General features: G+C 38.5%; 1 protein-coding gene across 1 annotated transcript in view; it reads right to left on the bottom strand.

The window, feature by feature from the left end:
* The window catches only part of EPHX4 (epoxide hydrolase 4), a 43304-nt gene extending 29661 nt beyond the window's left edge, over positions 1-13643 (bottom strand). The window contains exons 1-3 of the mRNA XM_007936046.2: positions 13413-13643; positions 10719-10804; positions 550-707 (exon numbers count right to left, since the gene is read on the bottom strand). Coding sequence (XP_007934237.1) covers positions 550-707; positions 10719-10804; positions 13413-13643 — 475 coding nt within the window. The remainder of the gene's footprint in view (positions 1-549; positions 708-10718; positions 10805-13412) is intronic.
* Positions 13644-23502: the final 9859 nt, after the last annotated feature.

Raw genomic sequence — 23502 nt, 5'->3', positions numbered from 1 at the left:
CTGAAGCAAAGCCACTTAGTGGAGTTCAGCCTATATTAGCCAATCCCCAGTTAACCTGCAGATCCATGAGGAGGAAAAAATGCTTATTGTCATATTATACTGAGTTTGTGGTTGTTAGTTACACAATGTTATTGTGGCATTAATTGATAAACACAAAAGAGATATTGCAAGTAATTCTGTATCTTATAACATTTCTAAATGAATATTTAGGTATAGGTTCTGAAGAAATTTTTTTTTCTGCATGCAAAAATCAGATTTTCAAGAATTAGTTCTGAAAAGAATAAGCAGTCATGAGGTCTATTTTTCTTTTTAAAAAAGTTTGGAAGTCATTCTTGGCTGGTGGACTGAATAACAATACTGGATGCATTATTCTGAATTCCCTGTATAAATATTTCTGGCTATATACCAGAAACCATGGTGACAGGCCCCAGATACCAGCTAAGGAAGATGGAACATACCTTCTCCCAAGAAATGAAGTTATGCATACATAATTTGTTGAATGTTAACCCCTTAAAAAGAATACTGTTTTTTTTAAAAAAACTAACCTACCTAAAGAATCTAAAATATCCTTTATATCTGTAATGAGACAGTCCAATTTATAACTCTCTTGATGAATGGGAGCATCTGTTTCTCCATAACCTCTCAAATCCAGTGCTACAACTCGATATTCACTTTTAAATTCCCTCAATTGGTGACGCCAAGAATACCTGCAGGAAAAAAGAAATATTAAAAATACCATAGTGCCTAGTACAAAGAGTAACATTATAAATTTTCTGAACAGAAAATTATAAGCTCCTTATTTTGAGAAAGATTATATAGATGTATATAAGCAGGAAAGAAGGGATCTATCTATTTGGGAAGGAAGAATTTTTTTTTTCTTTTTAACTTTGTATTGTGATTTGAGTGAAAGTTTATAGATGAGATTGGTGTTTCACTCAGTAGTTCATATACACTTTGTTTTGTGACATTGACTGCAATCTCCACAATGTCACTCTTCCCACTTCCTGCCTATGTTTATCCTTTCCATTCATCCTTCTTTGCGATCTCTTCTTGCCTTCTGAGCTTTAGCCCTGGAAAATGCTATCCTTTTATTATTATTATTATTATTATTTTATTTTTTATTGTGCTTTGGTTGAAAGTTTACAGAGCAAATTCATTTTCCATACAACAGTTTATACACATTTTTTTTTCACGACATTGATTGCAATCCCCATAATGGGGAAATACTTTATTTATGATTTTTTTTTTTAACTAGTTCTAGTAGGGTGTAACAAAGGGTTGGTTTTTAGAGGAACTACAAAACATCAGACGCTAAAACCAATATCCTTATTATGTCTTTAATGAGTCAGTTTTCCAAGATTTTCTTAAATGATGCTTATAGCTATCAGGGATTAATACTGTGTGCAGTGAGTTATTTCACAGCTGGATTTCTAGACACAATAAATAGATTATAAAGTTTAAAAAATTAAAGTGAGAGGGAAGATGAGCTTGAGAATTTTACCAAAACATCTGAATGCTTATCTAATCTAGTACTTTGGTGGAATAACATGAGTGAAATGCTTCTTCAATGCAGACCCATTTGGTTCTTTGACTGAAAAATTTACTAGCTGACATTTTATTTCTCTAAAAAAAAAGCAGGTTTTACTAACTTTACTCCACTGTCAAACAGGGGTCAATGTTATTTGTAATAATAGCTTTCTTCGGACGAAAACATCTGATTTTTGTTTTGTTTTTAATTATCACCTAATTCAACAACACAGTGGTTTAAGATAAACCTCTGCTTGCTAAAGCCAAAATTCTTCAGTGGAGAAGATACTAAACCATGAGTACAAGCAAGAGTGATATTAAAAATATTTAACAAACTAAATTATACACACACGGACCAATCAGAATGGGCACAGTGCTGGAGCCAACCGGACGCCTAGCTAGGCCAGACCATACCTCCAGCCGGGCCTGACCATGCCCACTTAAATCCACACAGAGATCCAGAAGATTTTCTTCTTCAAATAAGAAAATTCATTTTGGGTAACAAATATAAAAAAAAAAAGACATGATTTTCCAAGTGACTCACTATGTTACAGAACTCAAAATATGCATTTTTTAAAAAGGCAACTGCACACACATCTGTTCATGAAAGCACAGTGTAAAATTATCTGACACATACCAAATGGGAGATCATTATCTGAAAATACTTTTGAAGTGCAATAGGTAAGCAAACAGTGATGTAAGATTATAAACCAGTAGTGAGAGGAGCCCTGCAATCTGAAGGGACAAAAAGCAATAAAATCAATGAAACAAGTCAAGTACTTTACATCAACAGATTATCAGGAAAGGTGTTAGACACATTTGAAATTATGAATGGATACAGAATTTCTGATCTATTACTAAGATATCAATAATTAATGAAAAGCTGTGAAAGCATTGCTAATTAAGATGGAGTTGAATATGTTAATAAACAAAATCTTTTTTGGCTAGGCCATAGGAATCTTGTTAATGTTATCTGCAGTTGTAACAAACTTGTGAAGCACATTATTTCCTTAGAGGTACTCATATGGCAACTCAGATGGTTTTATTATTTTCTCACTAGACTTACTTAAAATTTTGAATTATGTCTATATAACTCAAGCCCCTCTTCTCTCTTTATAATCCTTCATAGCCAATCAATAAAGTTCTGCAGGTTTAACCTCTTAAAAATTTATGTAATCACTCCTCCTGTCCATCTCTACTATAATTATGTTAATTCAGACCTCCATTAATGCAGCAATCTATTAATTGGTCTGTGTCCGTTTCATTGCTCGGAACTCTTGTTTTCACCAAAACCAGAGCAAAAACACAACTCACTTGTGTAATTTACCTGCTTAAAACCTTTTCTTATTTCTTTAAATTTTTATTAATTTGTTGTTCTTGAGAATACACATAGCAAAACATGTATGAATTCAAGTTTCTACTTGTACAATTTAGTGACATTAATTATCGTCTTCAAGTTGTGCAACCATTCACCCTCCTTTTCTGAGTCGTGCCTCCCTCATTAACATAAACTCACTGCCCCCTAAGGTTCCTGCCTAATCTTCCTAATTGCTGTTGTCAATTTGATCCCATATAGATAGTCCTTAAAAGAGCATAATGCCCAAGGCTGACCTTTTTTACTAGTTAAGCTAAACTATTGCTTGGTTTTAAGATTTCAGGGATATTTTTGATTTAAGGATTATCTGAGGGCAATAGTTTTAGGGGTTCATCCACCCTCCATGACTCCGAAAAGTCTAGAAACTATGAGAATTTGAAATTCTATTTTGCATTTCTTCCCTTTTGATCAGGATTCTTCTATGGAATCTTCGATCAAAATGTTCAGTAATGATAGTCGGACACCATCCAGTTCTTTTAATCTCATGGCAAAGAAGGCAGTTGTTCATGGAGACAACTAACCACACATCCCCTATCCCCTCCTATTCCTGACTCTCCTTCTTCTTCTGTTGTTTCAGGTGAACACCTGAACTGTTGGATGACCACTTGCAAGTTTTTAAGACCCCAGCACTCTATGCAATGAACAGAAGCACTAAACATGTTATTAGGCCAATTAACTGGTATGTGCCATGGAGCTGTGGCCCTAAACCTCCAAACCAAGGAATCAAATCCTGTGAGGCATTTGGTTGTACATAAGTAGCCTTGCCAGCTACTTTTTTTTTTTTTTATATAAGTATATCTATCACACAACTTTTGCCAATTCAACTTTTTACACGTATACAACTTATTGACAGCAATTACAATAATTGGCTGTGCAAACCTACTCTTAACCAATGCAATTTTCCCATCACCATTGATCCCCCTTTTCCCTCTCCTGTTCCTGGTAACTTTGGTCTCTATACATTTGCCTTGTTTTATCTTTTTATATGACTTCAGTCACACAATATTTGTCTTTTTGTGATTGACTTATTTTGCTCAGCATAATGTCTTCAAGTTCTATCCCTACTGCAGCATGTATCAAGACTTCATTTCTCCTACAGGCTCAGTATTCCATTGTATGTCTATACCACATTTTGCTTATGCATTCATCTGTTGATCAACTTTTGGCTACTGTGAAAACAGCTGTAATGAACACTGGTGTACAAGTCTCTTTTTGAGTCTACTTTCAAGTCTTTTGAGTATATACCTAAGAGTGGAATTACTGTGTAATATGTTAGTTCTAATTTTAGCTTTTTGAGGAATCACCACACAATTTTCCACAGCAGATGTACCATTCCCACCAGCAGTGGATAAAGTTTCCAGTTTCCCAATGTTCTCATCAACATTTGTTATTTCCTGTTTTTTTTTTTAGTTTCTTAATTTTTTTTTTTTTTTTTTTTTTTTTTTTTTTTTTTTTTTTTTTTTTTTTTTTATAACAAATCTTAGCCATCCCAGTGGGTTTTGACTTTTTATTACTTACAATGAAGCCCAAGCTCCTTAAACTGGCAGGCAAAACTGCCAAGACTGACTATTCTAGTCTGATTACTTTACAGTCTCTGTCATCATCATAATAACAGCTAACATCTCAGTGAGATGGAATGACATAGTGGCTGCAACAATGGGCTCAAGCACAGCAACAATTGTGAGGATGGCACGGGACTGGGCAGTGTTTTGTTCTCTTGTATACAGGGTTGCTATGAGTTGAAAACAACTTGGGGGCATCTAGCAACAACATATCATTCTTACTACGTGCTAAGCACAATTCTAAATGTTTCACGTATGGTAAAGTTTGCTCTTCAAACCAATCCTATGAAGTATGCATTATTATTTTCCTTGCTTTATAGATGAAGAAACAGAGGCACAGAGGTTAATTAACATGCTGAAGGTTACAAGTTAGCAAATAACAGAACCAGGACTCAAACCTAGCTAGTCTGACCTGAGTTTATACTATGCTGCTTCTGTAGCACTAAGCCGCTTGTAGTAAATGCACACAGGTATTATTTTTTTCCTGTAATGACTTTGTTCGTATGATTTTTTTTCTGTCTGAAACATCATCTCTCCCTACCACTCCCCTGTCGCCTACCCCTCAATCAGCTTCTCACATTGGGCATCTCCTCTTCCAGGAGACTTCCTGGGAACCTGCCCTTAAAAGCCAGATTAGGTGGACCCCTTTTGTACTCTTGAACTTGTACATAAACTCTTTATTGGCAGACTACCTAGCTCATGTAGATGCACAATATTCATTGAATAAAGTGAAACAACAAACAAAACAAAGCCCTGAATAATGATAGTGCTAGAATTAAGAGCCAGTTGTTCAATAAGATAAAAGACTCTTGTCCCATATCAAATTTTGACACACTGACAACCAAATAATATGAAGAATCATGCGACATTTTACATTTAAAATCATTTTAGGGATCATGTAAACATAGTATCTGCATATTTCATTATCTTATGAATAATTTAATTGCCTTAAAATTAAACTCAATAATGAATAGAGATCAGCAATCTGCTAACAGTGTCTAAGAAATAGGGCAATTATTATCTTAAAAAATAAAAAAAAAATTTTAATGTCATTTTCCTAGAGTTCATAAATAAAGCATATTTGATTTACACGTTAACTCTAAAGAGAAAGGAAAAAAACTAATAGGCATGGTATTCATATGAATGAAACAGAAACAATCCTCTTGATAAGGAATGAAACAAATTACAAAATCAGTAACCTCTACTGATATAAATAAACAAAACTAGCTATTTTCATACAACTTGCCTTTTTTGCGTGTGTGTAGCTTTAAATAGCAAAGGACACTGAAAAGGAAATGACCTCCTTTCCAGTTATTGCTCTTAACAGAAGGAGTACTCTTGGTTTTACCAGCCAGCCACTTTAAAATGTAGAATGTCCTCTCCTCTTCACAACACAGAAAAAGCCCTAGTCATCGGCCTCTGCACTCAGCTGTGGATATAGCAAGCCCTCACTTGCCTGAACACTTGAGTGATGATGCATGCTGATGATGCGTGTATTCCATGCAGCTGGTGATAAAGACAACTCAAAGAAATTGCGTGCATCAGCTCAAAGTATTTTAAAAAGGAATTCAAATCCAAGTGGCGAGAGAGTGGGAGAAAAAGGATCTTTTGACAAAGAGCCTTATTTTGGTCTAACGTAGCTAAAAATCTCATAAATGTGAATCTTGTTTGAGGTTTCCTTTAAAAGAAAGAAGTCCTGGGATTTTGCTGTTTCTGTGTAACATCGATTGGAATATATCAAAGCGATCATTTCTCTACAGCTATTCTTAGGTGGTGATGATATGTGTAGGGTGCTTTTCTGCCTAAAAAGCACTTTCACATATATTACAATTTTGATAATTTTGTTTTCATTGTATCAAATATTTTGGACCCACGTGACGGACAAACAAGCTTATAATTTCAAGAACATTTAGGAAAAAGTTGAATAACATATTTATAATGTAAATTTAAAATCATTTGAAATGGGCTTTATAAAATGAAAAAAAAATAATAAAAAAAAAAAGAAGTATAGAGAAATTCAAGAGAAAGGCAAAAATGAAAAATGTAAAAGAGAAAGAGAAGCCCAAGAGAGACTTGAAGTAGCTTCTTCAAAACAATTTTGTCTTAAACTTTTTAAGATTTGGATTGATTTATTCGCTGAAAGGACTTGACTAGACCCCATAATGGAGTGTTAATTTTATTGGAAAGAAAAACAGAAGTCTTGCTTTAGTGTGTGCTGTACTCAACAGTGGCTAAGGGACTTGCCTGCTAACCAGACGGCTGGCGGTTCAAACCCACCAGCCACTCCTCGGAAGGAAGGTTGGGCAATCCTACTTCCGTAGTGATACTGCCTTGGAAACCCAAGGAGGGGTCGCTATGAGTCAGGGCTGACTTGACGGCACACAACAACAACAACATACTCAACCAGAAGTGTTTTGATTGCCAGTTATCTCCATGTCCACCACCCATCTGTCAGTTTGTCATACTATGATGGCTTATACGTTCCTGGGATGCTGGAAGCTATGCCATTGATATTTCAAATACCAGCAGGTAAACCATAGTGGACACTTTCAATGATCTTTCAGACTGAGTCATAGTAGGAAGAAAAGCCTAGTGATCTACTTCTAAAAATTAGCCAACGAAAGACCTTATGGATCATAACAAAAAACGGTCTGACTTGCTTGCTTTGGACATGTCATCAGGAGGATCAGTCAATGGAGGAGACATCATGTTAGGTGAAGTAGAGGACCAATGAGGGCATGGGAGACCCTTTGGTATGATAGATTGGCATAGTACCTGCAATGATGGATTTGGACAAGATAGTGACTGTGAGGATGATCCAGGACCTGGCAACATTTCATGTTGTTGTTGTTGTTGTTATGTGCCATCAAGTCGGACCCGACTCACAGTGACCCCTCCTTGGGTTTCCGAGGCAGTATCACTACGGAAGTAGATTGCCCCATCTTCCTTCCGAGGAGTGGCTGGTGGGTTTGAACCGCCAGCCTTCTGGTTAGCAGTCAAGTGCCTTAGCCACTATGCTACCAGAGCTCCTGTTGTATAAAAGGTCACCATGAGTAGGAGTGGAGTCAACAGCAGCTAACAACAATCTCCATGTGTTGCTTTAGGACTGTTCTGGTGACATTGACAGCAATATACCACAAACGGGATGGCTTGAACAAACAGGAGTTTATTCTCTTACAACTTCAGAGGCTAGAAATCCAAGTTCAAAGTGCCAGGTTCTAGGGGCTGGATGAAAGCCCCTCGACCTTGGGCTTCAGCTCTGCCTCTTGCTCCCAGCCCACTGAAGCTAGAGGCTTTTTTCACTCAGGCAGCAGCTGACTGCTGTGGCTGACAAACCCAAGGTCAACAAGTGAAAAGGCACAGTCCCAATATTACCAAACCACATGGCAGGCCATTAATTCAAGCCTAGAAAAAAAATCCCGAGATCGGCAGGACATGGCAGACTGCTGAACAACAACTTGGCTACATGTAGGGTTCAAGCGTGCCAAAAAGCTGGAGACCTTCCTTAAAGTTGCTTCTTATATACTGGAAGCAGACCACATCCCTAAAGCAACTACTCAGCTGCTCCAATAGATTCCATCATGGAGTTAATTACCAGTCTTACCATGGGGAATAACTACATCCAGCTTCCCAGCCACTCAACCATGCCCAGCCAAGTTGACACATACACTTAACTACCATAAGTACCTTCCCTGAACAATCAGGTATTTTCTGATTAATGACCAGCAAATTTAGTGAATTCCATCTAGTCTATTGGAGTAACCAAGTTACCCTCTTATTGTTTAATTAAAGCAAGGCTCTTACAGGAATAATAAATGGGTAGAGATGATGAATAAAAGGGACTTACTCCTAACATCTGCATATCTTTCCTAATCTATGGCAGAATGAAAACATCTATAGGAGTATTTTTAAAACTTTCCTCTTCTTCACAAGGACCAGTTCTCTTTTGGACACATCCAAGACTTGACTTTACTGGAACAAATGGGTCTAATGTCCAGGACTAGTGGTGTGACACTCCTAGTTTCACCCATCCACTGCACATTCTAGAACATGTACAGGAATCACTAGCAATTTCTATTTTGTGAAAGGGCTCTCATGAGGAACAAATAATGGGGACAATTCCATGTAAAAGTATCATTTCTTCCAATTTGACAGAGATCATCGACTGCCCTTTATTAAATGGATATCACTGCCATTCTTGGGGACTCCTTAAAATAATTAACAAGTGGTTGTAAGTTTATTTTCATCTTCACTTATATTATTCCACATGTAAACAGGTGAAGTTCCAGGAAGAAAATGAGCATAGATAAGTATTGGGGTTGATGTGCGGTGGAGAGACTAGCTTTTAAATCTTTTTAAAAAGTTAAATACCATCCCTACATTCAGTTCATACATTTTATTAGGGTGATTATTTAAAATATTAAAGTATGATATTCTTAAATTGTTGGCTGCTTTGACCACCCTCCTGGCTATTCCTATAACCTGTGAAATTTGAAGAAAAATGGTACGTGTATGTTATCAGAGCATTATCATTTCTATATATAGGACAAGCAGCAGTGGTCAACCCTACATTTCAAGTATGAGGTGCACATTTTTGGCACTGCCAATTTTGCTATGAGATTTAAATGAGATGATATTTGTGAAATACCTGGAGGAGACCTGGCACACAGTAAATGATCAGTAAATGTTACCTATAATCAACATCACTGTCATCCAGAATCAGGATATGATTATCTGGCATATGGATCTTCACAATGAGTGAACAGAAGGGAATGAAGGAGAAAAATGAACATCTATTGAGTATTTGCTTGGGACCACCTAAGAAGCCTTTTGCTTGTTTAATCTCTCTTTATATTTACAGCAACTCTACAAGATTACTGTTGATGATTGTGTAGGATGCTGCAGCAAGTAGGTGCCTGAGCCAGAATTCACTATCCATTATCTTCTAGGCAGAGTTGACTAATGCTTCAGACTACCATTGTATTGTGAGCTAATCATGTCATATGCTCCACTGGTGAGTCCACACACATATTCTTGAAATGCACTGGGCTGAGCTTTATCTACCACCTAATTTACTTGTCTCCAGAATGGAAGAATAGATCAAAGTTTAGCATGAAAATGAATTATGTACGTAGGTAAATTCAGAGGAAACAACTTCATGAAAGGAAAATCTTCTTAGGAAGAGGCATCCATAGTCTTCTTGCTCGGAAAAATTATGAAGTCGATGGATCTTGGCCATCCTCCATTCTTTTCTCCAATGCCCAATACTTCTCATCCTCAACGTGTTTATTCATAAGATCTCTTTCACTCATAAAGCATTAACTTAAGTGTCTGAGGGTAATACCCTCTTCAGAGCTAGCTGCATTTTAAATCAGGACTTTGGATGACACAAAATCTTTAAAACACTAAGGGAGATGAGGAATCCATGTGAAATTCTAGGTTATCATGAGAGATGGAAAGGGAAAATTCTACTGGTTGGTATCCTGGACCTTTCAAGATACTACATATTCTACCCTTACGTTGATTCAGAGAATGACTTTCTTTTCATCCATTTCTTGACTCATTTACATTATGAATCATCTAAAGATAACAGCCCTATGCCATCAAAAAGTTTTCATTTTGCTACCATGATATGTAATATCTCTTTTAAAGACGTTCATTTAACAAAACAAAACAAAACACAGTTAATCCTGTGCTGCTTTCATCTGACCTTATTTGACCTTGTAGGAATTCAAAGGAAAACAGATCATTTTCCTCTAGCAACTGTATTTTTGGCTGTAGATTTTCTTCTATTGTGAAATATTTAGGTCCTTATTTTGTTCTGCATTCATCTGAGCCTGGGGCTATGTGTTAGGAAATCGTTCATCTTTCAGTATCCATGAGTCCACTTCTCTCCTTGCCCCATCAAAAGTTTCCTGATAACAGGACCATGCCTTTGTTTCTTTGAAACCTCCTTCTCTATCCAGTGTTCTATTTTGTCCACAGGTAGTACTCTAGGAACACTATTTTCTAACTGACTTTCAGAAATTTAAAACATTAAAGATAATTCTGTAAATCCTCAAAAAGTATGAGTTAGCATGGTAGCAGGTAGCTATCTTTAGACACGGAAGACCATTCCTATGATTCAGGAATATTCAGGAATGACTACTTTGAGCAATGATCATAGGGTAGGGCCTGTCAAAAATCATTACTAGAAAATGATACTGTAAGGCAAGTCTTTACTGCAAAGGAAAAAGTTAATTTACAAGCATTACCAGAATTCTGGGAATCCATGAAGCAGCAGCATAAGTGGTTTGCCTCTTTCTCCAGCAGCAACATAATGAAATCTTAATCCTGAATCCTGCAGTAGAAAATAAAGGACATGAAATTTTAGTGATATTTTGAGTTGGCTATCAAAATAGTATTTTCATTTTATTAAAAAATAATGACTTGCATTATTTTTAACATGAAGAAATAATATAGGTATTAGTAATTTTCAAAAATAAATAAACCCATGATTTATCTATATGGTAAAAGGACAGAGTCACGTTTCTGTGCATTCCCTTCCCTTTCCTTCTTGTTCTCCTACAAGGTCAATTTATCCATTATGAGCTTGTGGAGCAATGTCACAATTTGTGTCTTTCATCTTACTGATGCGTCATATTTCATCTCACTCAAATTCTGTAGGACATGTAAGTAATTCCAATCTGAATTTATATTCCTGCCAGGTTTACCTCCTAGTCATGTACTTTTCTCAGCTTGCCCATCAAGAGCTGTGCCATCATTTATATAATTCACACCTCCTTTCCTTATTTTTAGGTCTCTCCTTCCCACATTATTTTAAGTTGAGTGTTGCATGTACTGTTCCCCCTGCTGCTTGCTCCTCTTGTCTTGTTAATGTCTGCTCCTAGCAGCAGAATGCCCTGAGTGCTCAAGACTTCATTCTGCATGTGGGTGTCAACATTGCCCAAAGAAAACAGAAAGTGTCAGGAGGAGACAGGAATTTAGCAAATATGACATAAACTAAAGAGAAGAAAGTGGTAAAATAGCAAGAAAGAAAAATAAAAACTCAGAAAGAAAGAAAGAAATCTAAGAAAAAACTAAGAACCAAAAACTGAGCATAGAGATTGGTTTTATACCCAAAAACCCCAAACTCACTGTCATCGAGTCTGATCCAACTCAGGGCAACTCCTCCTTGGGTTTCCAAGGTGGTATCATTATGGAAGTAGATTGCCCAATCTTCCTTCTGAGGAGTGGCTGGTGGGTTTGAACTTTCAGCCTTCTGGTTAGCAGTCAAATGCCTTAGGCACTACACCACCAGAGCTCCTCATTTTATATCAGGGGACCCAAACAGTTGGCTTTTCAGATGTAAAAGAATCTTAACCATACTGTTGTGATTCCAACTCCTGATGACCCCATGTGATTCAGAGTAGAACTGTACTCCATTGTGTTTTCAATGTAGATAGATCACCAGGCCTTCCAAGGCACCTTTGGGTAGACTGAAACTACCAACCTTTGTTAGCAGCTGAGTACATTACCTGTTTGCACCACCCAGGGACTCCGGAAGAATTTTAAAGTCGTCTAATCCAACCCCATCAGTTTACAGATTTATAAACTGAGGCGCCAAGATGGTAATACAAGTCATGGAGATGGCTGGGAGCAGGGCTGGAACCAGAATCCCCATCGTGGTCTAACTAACAGACGATTCTTTCATTCTAAGTCTCTGGGGAAGCTCTCTAGGCGGCCAGAGTCAGAAAAAAAAGCTGTGAGGAACTGCAGACAATTCTTAACACTACTTTCCTTTTTCGGGTTGACCCAAGATAACAAATCTGCCTCTGCCCTCAACTGCACAATGCCTTCCTAGAAGTACAATAATTCCTTTTATTGGCGGTTCAGTGAGTTTTGGAGGGTTAAGAGCTATAGGTGTACAATTTCGTTAACATATACTTTATGCCCCAAGCACTGTCCTAAGTTGTTTTACAAATTTTGATTCATTCAATTTTCACATCAACCCCAGGCCTAATAAGGACAAGAAAGAAGTGTCCGTTGTCCCTCTGAACTCCAGCTGCTGGGAAATTTAGCTCCTAATAGGAATCAGGACTTGGCAAAGTAAGTAACTCCTCATGTGAGGCTAGTTTTTACCTGTGAGTCAGATTGTAGGGTGCATCTTAAGGGGGCTATTTCCTTTCACCAGGTTGGGCTGTGAGGAAGCATGGACAATTTAGAGTCTGAATGCACGGCTGACATTTACTTTTTATTCCATTCCATTGGTCCCTGACTTTATTAGTCTACTTCCCTCCCCACAAACATACGCATTCAGTTATTTTGTTGTTGTTGTTTATTTGTTTTGCTGCCTAGGTCATCCGGGAATTCTCCATTCTGCTGATTGGAATAAACTCATACTTTCCAATGACTCACTCTGTTTACTGTTTTGATCCCTAAAATTTGGGCAAGGGCAGCCTCCTGAGACAGTAGGGCACCATGAGGAAAAATTCCCTACAGTTGATCTGAGTTCTAAAGGGCAAAAAGGTGATAGGAGGCAGCTTCCCCTTATAGTAGGAAAGGGAGAATTATTCTGGGTTGCTGTGGCGGAGGAACAGGAGACAGTAATATAAGAGGACCTTGATTAGGAAAAATCCTACATTTATAAACTAAGGAGCCTTCAAAACGGATTGGGGTTTGTCAGTCTCTGTCTCTCTGTGTCTTTTCACAACACACACACACACACACACACACACACGAAAGAGAGTGAATGAACATAAACCCACAGACCCGGCCCCATTCCCGCCAGATCTCGCCTCTGCTGGCTCCCCTTGTCATCGCCCCGGCCGCGCCGCGCGCCCTGCGAGTTCCGGGGACACCAGAGAACGCTGAACCGCGGGCATCATGGAAGAAGCCGCTTCGGCTTTCTCCGCTCGCTGGGCCGTCACGTTCCCTCCCGTTCCCGCCAGGCCCGCGCCGGCCTTCACCTTGATCCTCACGTAGCAGTGGGTGCCCAAGGAAGGGTCGTTCAAGCACGCGGGTGGGTGTTCCCTGGCGACCCGCTGGAAGGTCTGCACTGGTCCCATGCCGATGCTCCATAAAAGTTTGAGCAGGTTGATGGAGACGCAGAGTCCGCAGTAGCAGTAGATCAAGGACCAGAAGAGTAGGGACCGGATCGTGACCATCAGGCGGGGCAGGCAATCCCGTAGCCTCGCCATAGGGCGGCGGCTGCAGCGGGGTCCGCTGCCTTTCCGAGGCGCGGGGAGCAGCCTCGCTGGACTCCGGTTCCGGGGGGAGAGCGAGAGCCAGCGCAGCGGCGCGTCAGGCCCGCCCGCTCCGCGCGCGTCTCCTGAGGGCCCGGGCGCCCGCGCACGGCCAAGGTCCTGTGTCTCCGCAAAGCACTCGGGGGCCGCTGGGCCCAGCCCCAGAGCTCGAGGGAGACCCTCTGGGCTGCGAGGTCGACTAAGGACTAGGCAATGGCGGAGACCTGGCCCTCCGCAGAGAGTGAAATCCCATTTCCAAATTGCTAAACTGTGGGGAAAATGAAGATGAGACTTTCCTAAACCATCCTGGGTACCGCGAAAGGAAGCGCCACTCTTATTTTGTCTGGTGTTCAACAGCACCCACCACCTCAAAAAAGAAAAATCTCTTCCTACAGCCCACATGACCCTTGTCACTTCTTTTTTTTTTTTTTTATCCTCTCCCGTTTTTTCATTTTGAAAATATTCAAACCTCAGAAAAGTTGAAAGACTAATTCAGTGAACACTTGTATAGCCCCTCTCACCTATATTCACCACCCATTAATATTTCTGACAGATTTATCTCTCTTTTTATTAATGTATGCAGCATACACATTTCACTGGGCCACTCACAGGGCCTGGACTAATGTCAGACCTTTGAAGCACTCTGGAGCAAAATTGAAGGAGGCACTTAACCATGAGGTGATGACCCTGCACTTGCAGGATCCTGAAATGTTGTTCCTCCTTAAATTTTGTGCCTTAAGCCCTTCACCTACTTAGATGTTTCTTTATGATCCCTAGTCTATCTTGGTCTCCTGCTGAGATGGTTGAGGGGTAACTCCTTAAGCTTCCTAGAGGATCTCTGATTTGAGAAAATCTGTGAGGCACAATCTTAAACGCTTTAAAGGACCCTTTGTGTGACTGAATTCTCTGACTTCTGATATTTCTGAAATTTTAGATAATTTTAGTGTCTTTGCCATCTGAAGAGGCTGAGCATTTTCAAAATACCCTAATTCCCTCTTATTTAATAGTTCTTGCCTCAATTTATTTCTCTTGTCACATTTTCAGAAGGAAGACTGGGCAATCTACTTCCGTAGAGATACGACCTCAGAAACCCAGAGGGGTTGCTATGAGTCGGAGTTGACTTGTTGGCAACGAGTTTGGTTTGTTTTTTTGTCACATTTTACTATAAGCAGCAACAAAAAACCAAGTGACACCTTCAACACTTTGCTTGGGAATCTCCTTAGTGATACATCCCAGTTGATCATCTACAAGTTTTGCTTTCCAAACATAACTAAAGGAAAAAAAAAAACAAACCACCAAACCCATTGCTGTTGAGTTGATTCTGACTCAGTGGTCCTATAGTACAGAGCAGAACTGTCCCACAGGATGTCCAAGGCTGTAAATCTTTAAGGAAGCAGAGTGTCACATCTTTCTGCTACAGAGTGGCTAGTGGGTTTGAATTGCTGACCTTTTAGTTAGCAGTCCAGTGCTTAACCTCTGCACCACCAGGGTTCCTTTCCATATATAGGAGACAATTATGCTACACTTTCTGCCACTATATAACAAGGATTCCCCCTCCAGTTTTTAATAACAATTTCTCACTTCCTTTTGAGCCCTCACCTCAGCATACTTAAATTCCAAATTTCAGGTAAGTCTGCTGAAGGCAATTTAGACTTTTCTATCATGTGCCTCAAAATCCTTCTAGCTTCTGCCCACAGTACAGTTCCAAAGCCACTCTCACGTTTTCAGGTATGAGTTACACTAGCACCTTACTTCCAGACAGCAAAATCTGAATTAGTTTTCTATGCTGCATAACAAATTACTATGAACTTAGTGGTCTAGAACAATATACTTTACTGCCACAAGAATAGACATATATATCAATGAAATGGAATTGCAAGTATAAAATAAACCTTTAATTTTACAGTCAATTGATTTGACAGGATGCCAAGACAATTCAATGGGGGAAAAATGGCCTTTTCAACAAATAGTCTTGGGACAAGTTGACATCTAGTTGCAAAGGAATGAAGTTGGACCCCTACCTCACACCATATACAAATATTAACTCAAAATGTATCAAAATACCTAAATGGAAGAATAAAATGGTTAGAAGAAAGCTTAGGTGCAAATTTTCATGATCTTGGATTTGGCAATAGTTTCTTAGATATAACACCAAAAGCACAAGCAACATAAGAAAAAACTAGATAAACTGGGCATCATAAAAATTAAAAACTTTTATACATCAAAGAACACCATCAATAAAGTGAAAGACAACACACAGAATGGGAGAAAAATACTGAAAATCATATATCTAATAAATGATTTCTATCTATAAGGCACTTGACTGCTAACCAGAAGCCTGGTGGTTCAAACCCACCAGCCACTCCTCGGAAGGAAGATGGGGCAAGCTACTTCCATAGTGATACTGTCTCAGAAACCCAAGGAGGGGTCACTATGAGTCGAGTCCGACTCGACAGTACATAACAACAGCAACAACAACATCTATAACTTACTGCAACTTAATAATAAAAAACAAATAACCCTATTAAGTAATTGGCAAAGTATTTGAATTGATAATGCTCCAAAGAAGATATTTAATGATCAATAAACAAATGAAAAGTTGCTCAACATTATTAACCATCAGGAAAATGCAAATCAAAACCACAATGAGATACCACTTCACACCTACTAGGATGGCTGTAATAAAAGAAGACAAGATAACAAGTGTTGGCAAGGATATAAAGAAATTGGAACTTTCATACTCTGCTAGTGAGAATGTTAAATGATATAGCCCCTTTGGAAAATAGTTTGGCAGTTCCTCAAATGGTTAAAAATAGAATTACCATATAACTCAATAATTCCACTCCTAGTTATGTACTCCAGAGAAATGAAAGCATACAAAATGTTCATATAGCATTATTCATAATAGCCAGGATCAAGAAACAACCTAAATGTCCACCAACTGATGAACAGATAAATAAGTGACTACACTATACCATACAAAAGTAGCTCTGGTGGCATAGTGCCTAAGGATTTGACTGCTAACCGGAAGGCTAGTGATTCAAACCCACCAGCCACTCCTCAGAAGGAAGATTGGGCAATCTACTTCTGTAGTAATACCACCTAGGAAACCCAAGGAGGGACCACTATGGGTTGGATCTGACTCGATGGCAGTTTTTTTTTTTTTTTATACCATACAATGGAATATTATTCAACACACATGAATAATATGCTGATACATGCTACAGCATACATGCTAAAACATGGATGAACCTTGAAAACATTATACTAATGAAATAAGTCACAAAGGACCACATATTGTACAATTCAACTTATATGAAATATCTAGAATAGACAAATTAATAGAAATAGAAAGTATATTAGTGGTTGCTAGAGCAGAGGTCCTCACAACTGGAACAATAAGCAACATCATGAGAAACAGAGAAAAGATTGAAGTTGTCAAGGATTTCATTTTACTTGGATCTACAATCAATGCCCATGGAAGCAGCAGTCAGGAAATCAAATGACATATTGCATTGGAAAAATCTGCTGCAAAAGACCTCTTTAAAGCGTTAAAGAGTAAAGATGTCACTTTGAAGACTAAGCTATGCCTGATCCAAGCCATGGTATTTTCAATTGCTTCATATCATGTGAGAGCTGGACAATGAATAAAGAAGAACACAGAAGAATCGATGTATTTGAATTGTGGTGTCGGTAAAGAATATTGAATGTACCATGGACTACTGGAAAAATGAACAAATCCGCTTTGGAGGAAGTACAGCCAGATTGCTAGAAGCAAGAATGGCCAGACTTTATCTCTAGTGCTTTGGTCATGCTATGCAAAGGGACCAATCATGATTGGTAAAGTAGAGGGTCAGCAAAAAAGGGGAAGACCTGCAATGAGATGGATTGACATAGTGGCTGCAACAGTGGGCTTAAGCACAGCAATAACTGAGAGGACCAGCCACTCCTTGGAAGGAAGGTCGGGGAATCTACTTCCACAGAGATAGCACCTCAGAAACCCAAGGAGGGGTCGCTATGAGTTGAATTGATTCCATGGCAATGAGTTTGGTATTTCTGGACTCATGTAACCTTTGCCATATAATGTAACCTACCTAGTCAAAAGAGTGAGATCTCATCACTTTTGCTATATTCTATTGGATAGAGGCAAGCCACATGTTCCAAATGCACTCAAGGGAAGGGAATCTTAAAATTATCTAAATTTTGTCATTTGAAAAATGTTATATAAATGGGCTCATATTGTATGTGACTTTTCTAAAATTTTATGTTGTAATTTATGAAAATTTACAGAGCAAATTCATTTTCCATATAGCATTTCATACACATTTTGTTTCATGACATCGACTGCAATTCCCCACAATGTAACAGCTCTCTTCCCACTTCCTCCCCGTAGTTACCTCCCTTTAGTTAGCCTATAGGAGCTCTGGTAGCATAGTGCCTAAGGCACTTGACTGCTAACCAGAAGGTTGGCAGTTCAAACCCACCAGCCACTCCTTGGAAGGAAGGTTGGGCAATCTACTTCCGTAGATATACCACCTTGGAAACCCAAGGAGGGGTCGCTATGAGTCAGGGCCTACTCGATAGCACATAACAAAAACAACAACAGTTACCCTATGTCCTTCCCTCCCATGCACTCCCACCCCCAGAGCTATCTCCCTGTGCAAACACTGCCATTCTTTTCTCCCATGATTGATCGCTCCAAAGAGTGGATCTACCTGATGTAATTGTTCACCCCCATATGCCTGTCTATTTGTTGGTTGGGAGCCACAGGAGTGAGTTCAGTTCTAGACCTGACAGGTAAATAGCAGTCATAGTCTCAGTGGTCCCACCAGGCTCTATGAGACCAGTAAACCTGGTCTTTTTTTTTTTTTTTTTTCAATGATTGTGAGTTTTGTTCCACATTGTTCTCCCACTCTATGCAGGATCTCCTGCACTGATCCCCCTCCAAGTGGTTGACAGTGGTAGCTGGGCATCATCTAGTTCTTCTGGTATCATGGTCGTATAAGCTGAGGATCACATGGTCTACTAGTCTCTTGGATTAATTGCTTTCTTATGTCTTTGGTTTTCCTCATTCTTCTTTGTTCTGGATTGGGAGAGACCTATCATTACATTCAGATGGTCACTTGCAAGCTTTTAAGAACCTAGTCGCTACTCACCAAAGAAGGATGTAGAACAATGTTTTTGTGTAGTTATGCCAATTGAGCTTGATGGTCCCAAGTCCACAGGTCCAACTACTTGTTCCATCAGGGTAGATGGCAGTGGCAAAGAAGCTACCAATACCTTGCCCCTTGTCAGCTCCGCTATACACCTGGACACTCTTACAACACATACAAATAAGCATGTAGAAACTCGTTTGCCAACACTATACATGATCATGGCCACATGCCCTCCTGCCTGGATATACCTGATCATTCAGCCTGTCCACCCATCTATCCACATGTAGATCAATGCTTGCCATCACTGACAACACAGTACTGTACATGCAAAAGGTTAATCTTGGTTGTCTGCACCTCCCAAGTACCTCTTCCTCAGTGCCACCATGTTGATCACTCATTTTGGTACATTGCCCTTCCCTTCACTCAAATCAAAACTTGCTTCTACCTATCTAGCAGTGTTTCCTTCCCTCCCATCCTATCCCTGGTAACCAACAAAGAAAGCTTCCTTCCATATATAAACCTTTCTTTGACTTTTTACAATAGTCAACTAACACAATATTAGTCCTTCTGTAATTGACTTATTTCACTCAACATAATGTCTTCCAAGTCCATGTTATGTAGTGTTTCATAGATTCCACATTGTCTTATGGGACCTCTGGTAGCGTAATGTCTAAGGCACTTGACTGCTAACCAGAAGTCTACAGGTTCAAACCCACCAACCACTCCATGGAAGGACGGTTGGGCAATCTACTTCCATAGTGATACCATCTCAGAAACCCAAGAAGGGGTTGTTATGAGTTGGGTCTGACTCGACAGCACATAACAACAACAACAACATTACTCTATAGTGTTGTATAATATTCCATTTTGTGTACCATAGTTTGGTTATTCATTCTTCTGTTGATGGGCACTTAGGTTGTTTCCATCTTTTTGCTATGTGAATGGGGCTGCGATGAACATGGCTGTGCATATAACTGTTCTTGTCCTGGCTCTCACTTCTTTAGCATATATACCTAGTAATGGGATTGCTGGATCAAATGATATTTTTAATTCCAACTTTTTAAGGAATCACCATACTGCTTTCCACAGTGGTTGTATCATTTTACAGTCCCACCAGCAGTGTATGAGAGTCCCAATCTCTCTACATCCTCACCAGCATTTGTTATTTTCTGTCTTGTTGAACTTTCCTATTAGTGCTGGGGTGAGATGGTATCTCGTTGTTTTGATTTGCATCTCTCTCATGGTTAATGATCGTGAATATTTCTTCATATGTTTGTTGGCCGCCTGAATATCTTTTTGGTGAAGTGTCTATTCACATCTTCTGCCCATTTTCTAATTGAATTGTTTATCCCTTTGATGTTGAGGTATTGGAGTTTTCTACAAATTTTAGAGATAAGTCCCTTATCAGGTATGTCATAGCTGATATTTTTTTCCAATATATAGGTTTTCTTTTTACTTTTGGAGAAGTCTTTTGAAGTACCTAAAAATTTAATTTTTAGAAAGTCCCATTCATCTAGTTTATCTTCTGATGTTTGTGCATTTTGAGTTATGATTGACAGTCTATTTATGCAATAAATTAGGGCCCCTAAATTTGCCCCTATTTTTTTCCTTGAGAAACTTTATGGTTTTAGGTTTCACATTTAAGTCTTTGATCCATCTGGTGTTAGCTTTTGTGTATGGTGTGAGATATGGATCTTATTTCATTTTTCTGCAGATGGATAACCAGTTTTGCCAGCACCATTTGTTAAAGAGACTATCTCTTCCCCAATTAATGGATTTTGGCCCCATGTCAAAGATTAGCTGACCATAGATGAGTGGATCTATTTCTGGGTTCTCAATTCCATTCCACTGGTCTGTGTGTCTCTCATTGTACCAATACCAGACTGTTTTGACTACTGAGGCTTTATAGTGGGTTTTGACATCTGGCAATGTGAGACCTCCTACTTTGTTCTTCTTCTTCAGTGATGCTTTGCTTATCCGAGGTCTCTTTCCTTTCCATATAAAATTAGTGATTGGTTTTTCTGTATCCTTAAAGAATGTTGATGGGGTCTGGATTGGGATTGTACTGAATGTATAGTTTGCTTTGGGTAATATTGACATTTTCACAATGTTCAATCTTTCTACACACGAGCATGGTATGTTTTCCACTTATGTAGATCTCTTATGGTTTCTTGAAGTAGTGTTTTATCATTTTCTTTGTACAGGTCTTTTCTGTCCCTGGCGAGATTTATTCCTAAGTATTTAATTTTTTGGTAGCTATTATAAAAGGTATTGATTTCCTTATTTCTTTTTCAGCAATCTCTTTGCTGGTGTATAGGAATCCAACTGATTTTTGGATGTTGATCTTGTATCCCACCACTATGCTAAATCTCTCAATTAGTTCCAGTAATTTTTTGCTGAGTCTCTTGGTTTTCTATGTATAAGGTCATATCATCAGCAAATAGGGATAGTTTGACTTCTTCCTTACTAATTTGGATGCATTTGATTTCCCTTTCTTGCCTTAACACCCTGGTTAGGACTTCTAATACACTGTTGAATAGAAGTTGTGACAGAGGGCATCCTTGTCTGGTTCCTGTTGGCAAGGGGAATGATTTCAGTCACTCTCCATTGTGAATAAGGTTAGCTGTTGGTTTTGTATGTTGTTGTTATTACGTGCCATCGAGTCGGACTCGACTCATAGCAACCCCTCCTTGGGTAGCTGAGGCAGTATCACTATGGAAGTAGATTGCCCAACCTTCCTTCTGAGGAGTGGCTGGTGGGTTTGAACCGCCAGCCTTCTGGTTAGCAGTCAAGTGCCTTAGGCACTATGCTACCAGAGCTCCCTTGGTTTTGTATATATGCCCTTCATTATGTTGAGGACTGTCCCTTCTATTCCTATTTTGCTGAGAGTTTTTATCAGGAATGAGTGTTAGATTTTTATCAAATGCTTTTTCTGCATCAATTAATATGATCATGTGGTTCTTTTGGTTTGATTTATTTATGTGATGGATGATGTTGATTGTTTTCCTAATGTTGAACTACCCTTACATACCTGGTATGAACCCTACTTGGTCATAATGAATAATCTTTTTGATATGTTGTTGGAGTCTATTGGCTACGATTTTGTTGAAGATTTTTGGATCTATATTCATGAGGGATATTGGTCTGTAGTTTTCTTTTTCAGTGATGTCTTTGCCTGGTTTTGGTGATACCAAAAGTTTATGCTTGTTTCATAAAATGAATTTGGGAGGATTCCATCCTTTTCTATGTTCTGGAATAGTTTGAGTAGGATTGGTGTCAGTTCTTCTTTGAACATTCGGTAGAATTCTTCAGTGAAACCATCTGGGCCAGGACTTTTTTTGTTGGTAAATTTTTTATGACCTGTTCAATTTCTTCTTTTCTTATGAGTCTGTTCAAATTTCCCACCTCAGTTTGTGTTAGTTTAAGTAAGTAGTATGTTTCTAGAAATTGGTCCATTTCTTCTAGATTTTCAAATTTGTTGGAGTACAATTCTACACAGTATCCTGATATTATCCTTTTTATTTCAGTTGGTTCTGTTTGTTTGTTATTCATGTTATTTGTATTCTCTTCCTCTTTCCCTTTGTTAAATTTGTCAGTGGTTTGTCAATTTTATTAACCTTTTCCAAGAACCAACTTCTACTCTTGTTGATTTTTCCTGTTGTCTATTTTCTGTTTCATTTATTTCTGCTCGAATCCTTATTATGTCTTTTCTTCTGGTGACTGTAGGCTTTTTTGCTGCTCTTTTTCTAATGTTGGAGATGTTGGATTATGATGCTGATTTTGGCTCTTTCTTCTTTTTTGATGTGTGCTTTATTGCTATAAATTGCCCTCTGATCACTGCTTTTGCTATGTCCCAAAGATTTTGGTATATTGTATTTTCATTCTTGTTTGATTTGAGGAATTTTTTAATTTCATTTTTAATTTCTTCTATTATTCAGTCATTTTTAAGGAGTGTATTCAGTTTCCATGTGTTTGTGCTTTTTCTGTTGCTCTTCCTATTGTGGACTTCTAATTTTGAAGCATTGTAATCTAAGAGGATCACAAATACTGCTTTGCAGTATTTCAATGTTTTTAAATTTATTGAGGCTTGCTTTGTCACCTAATATATGGTTTATCCTGGAGAATGTTCCATATGCACTGGAAAAGAATGCATATTGTGCTGTTGTTGGGTAAAGTGCTCTGTAGATGTCTCTGAGGTCAAGTAGGTGGATTGTATTGGTTAGTTCTGTGCCTTTGTTGACTTTCTTTCCAGTTGTTTTATATGTCATTAAAGTGGTGTATTAAAATCTCTGTGGATGGATCTGTTTGTTTTTTCAATTCTGTTGAAGTCTGATTTACATATATTGGGCCTCTTTCATTGCATGCATAGATATTTATTATGGTTATGTCCTCTTGTTCAATTGATCCTTTGGTCATAATATAATATCCTTCCTTTTCTCTTATGGTGGTTTTTGTCTTAACATCAATTTTATCAGAAATTAATATTGCCACTCCTTCTCTTTTTTGATCGCTATTTGCTTGATCTATCTTTTTCCAACCTTTGATTTTTGGCATATTTTTGTCTTTGTCTCTAGGATGTGTCTCTTGTAGATAGTGTATTGATGGGTCATTTTTCTTATCCAGTGTGCAACTCTCCATCTCTTGATTGGCGCATTTAA

Source organism: Orycteropus afer, unplaced genomic scaffold (genome assembly GCF_000298275.1).
Source record: "Orycteropus afer afer isolate SDZICR_OR568_19922 unplaced genomic scaffold, OryAfe1.0 scaffold00033, whole genome shotgun sequence".
In the NCBI taxonomy this organism is placed as follows: Eukaryota; Metazoa; Chordata; class Mammalia; order Tubulidentata; family Orycteropodidae; genus Orycteropus; species Orycteropus afer.
Note: the sequence above shows the minus strand (reverse complement) of the source record. Positions and strands in the feature narration are given on the sequence as shown.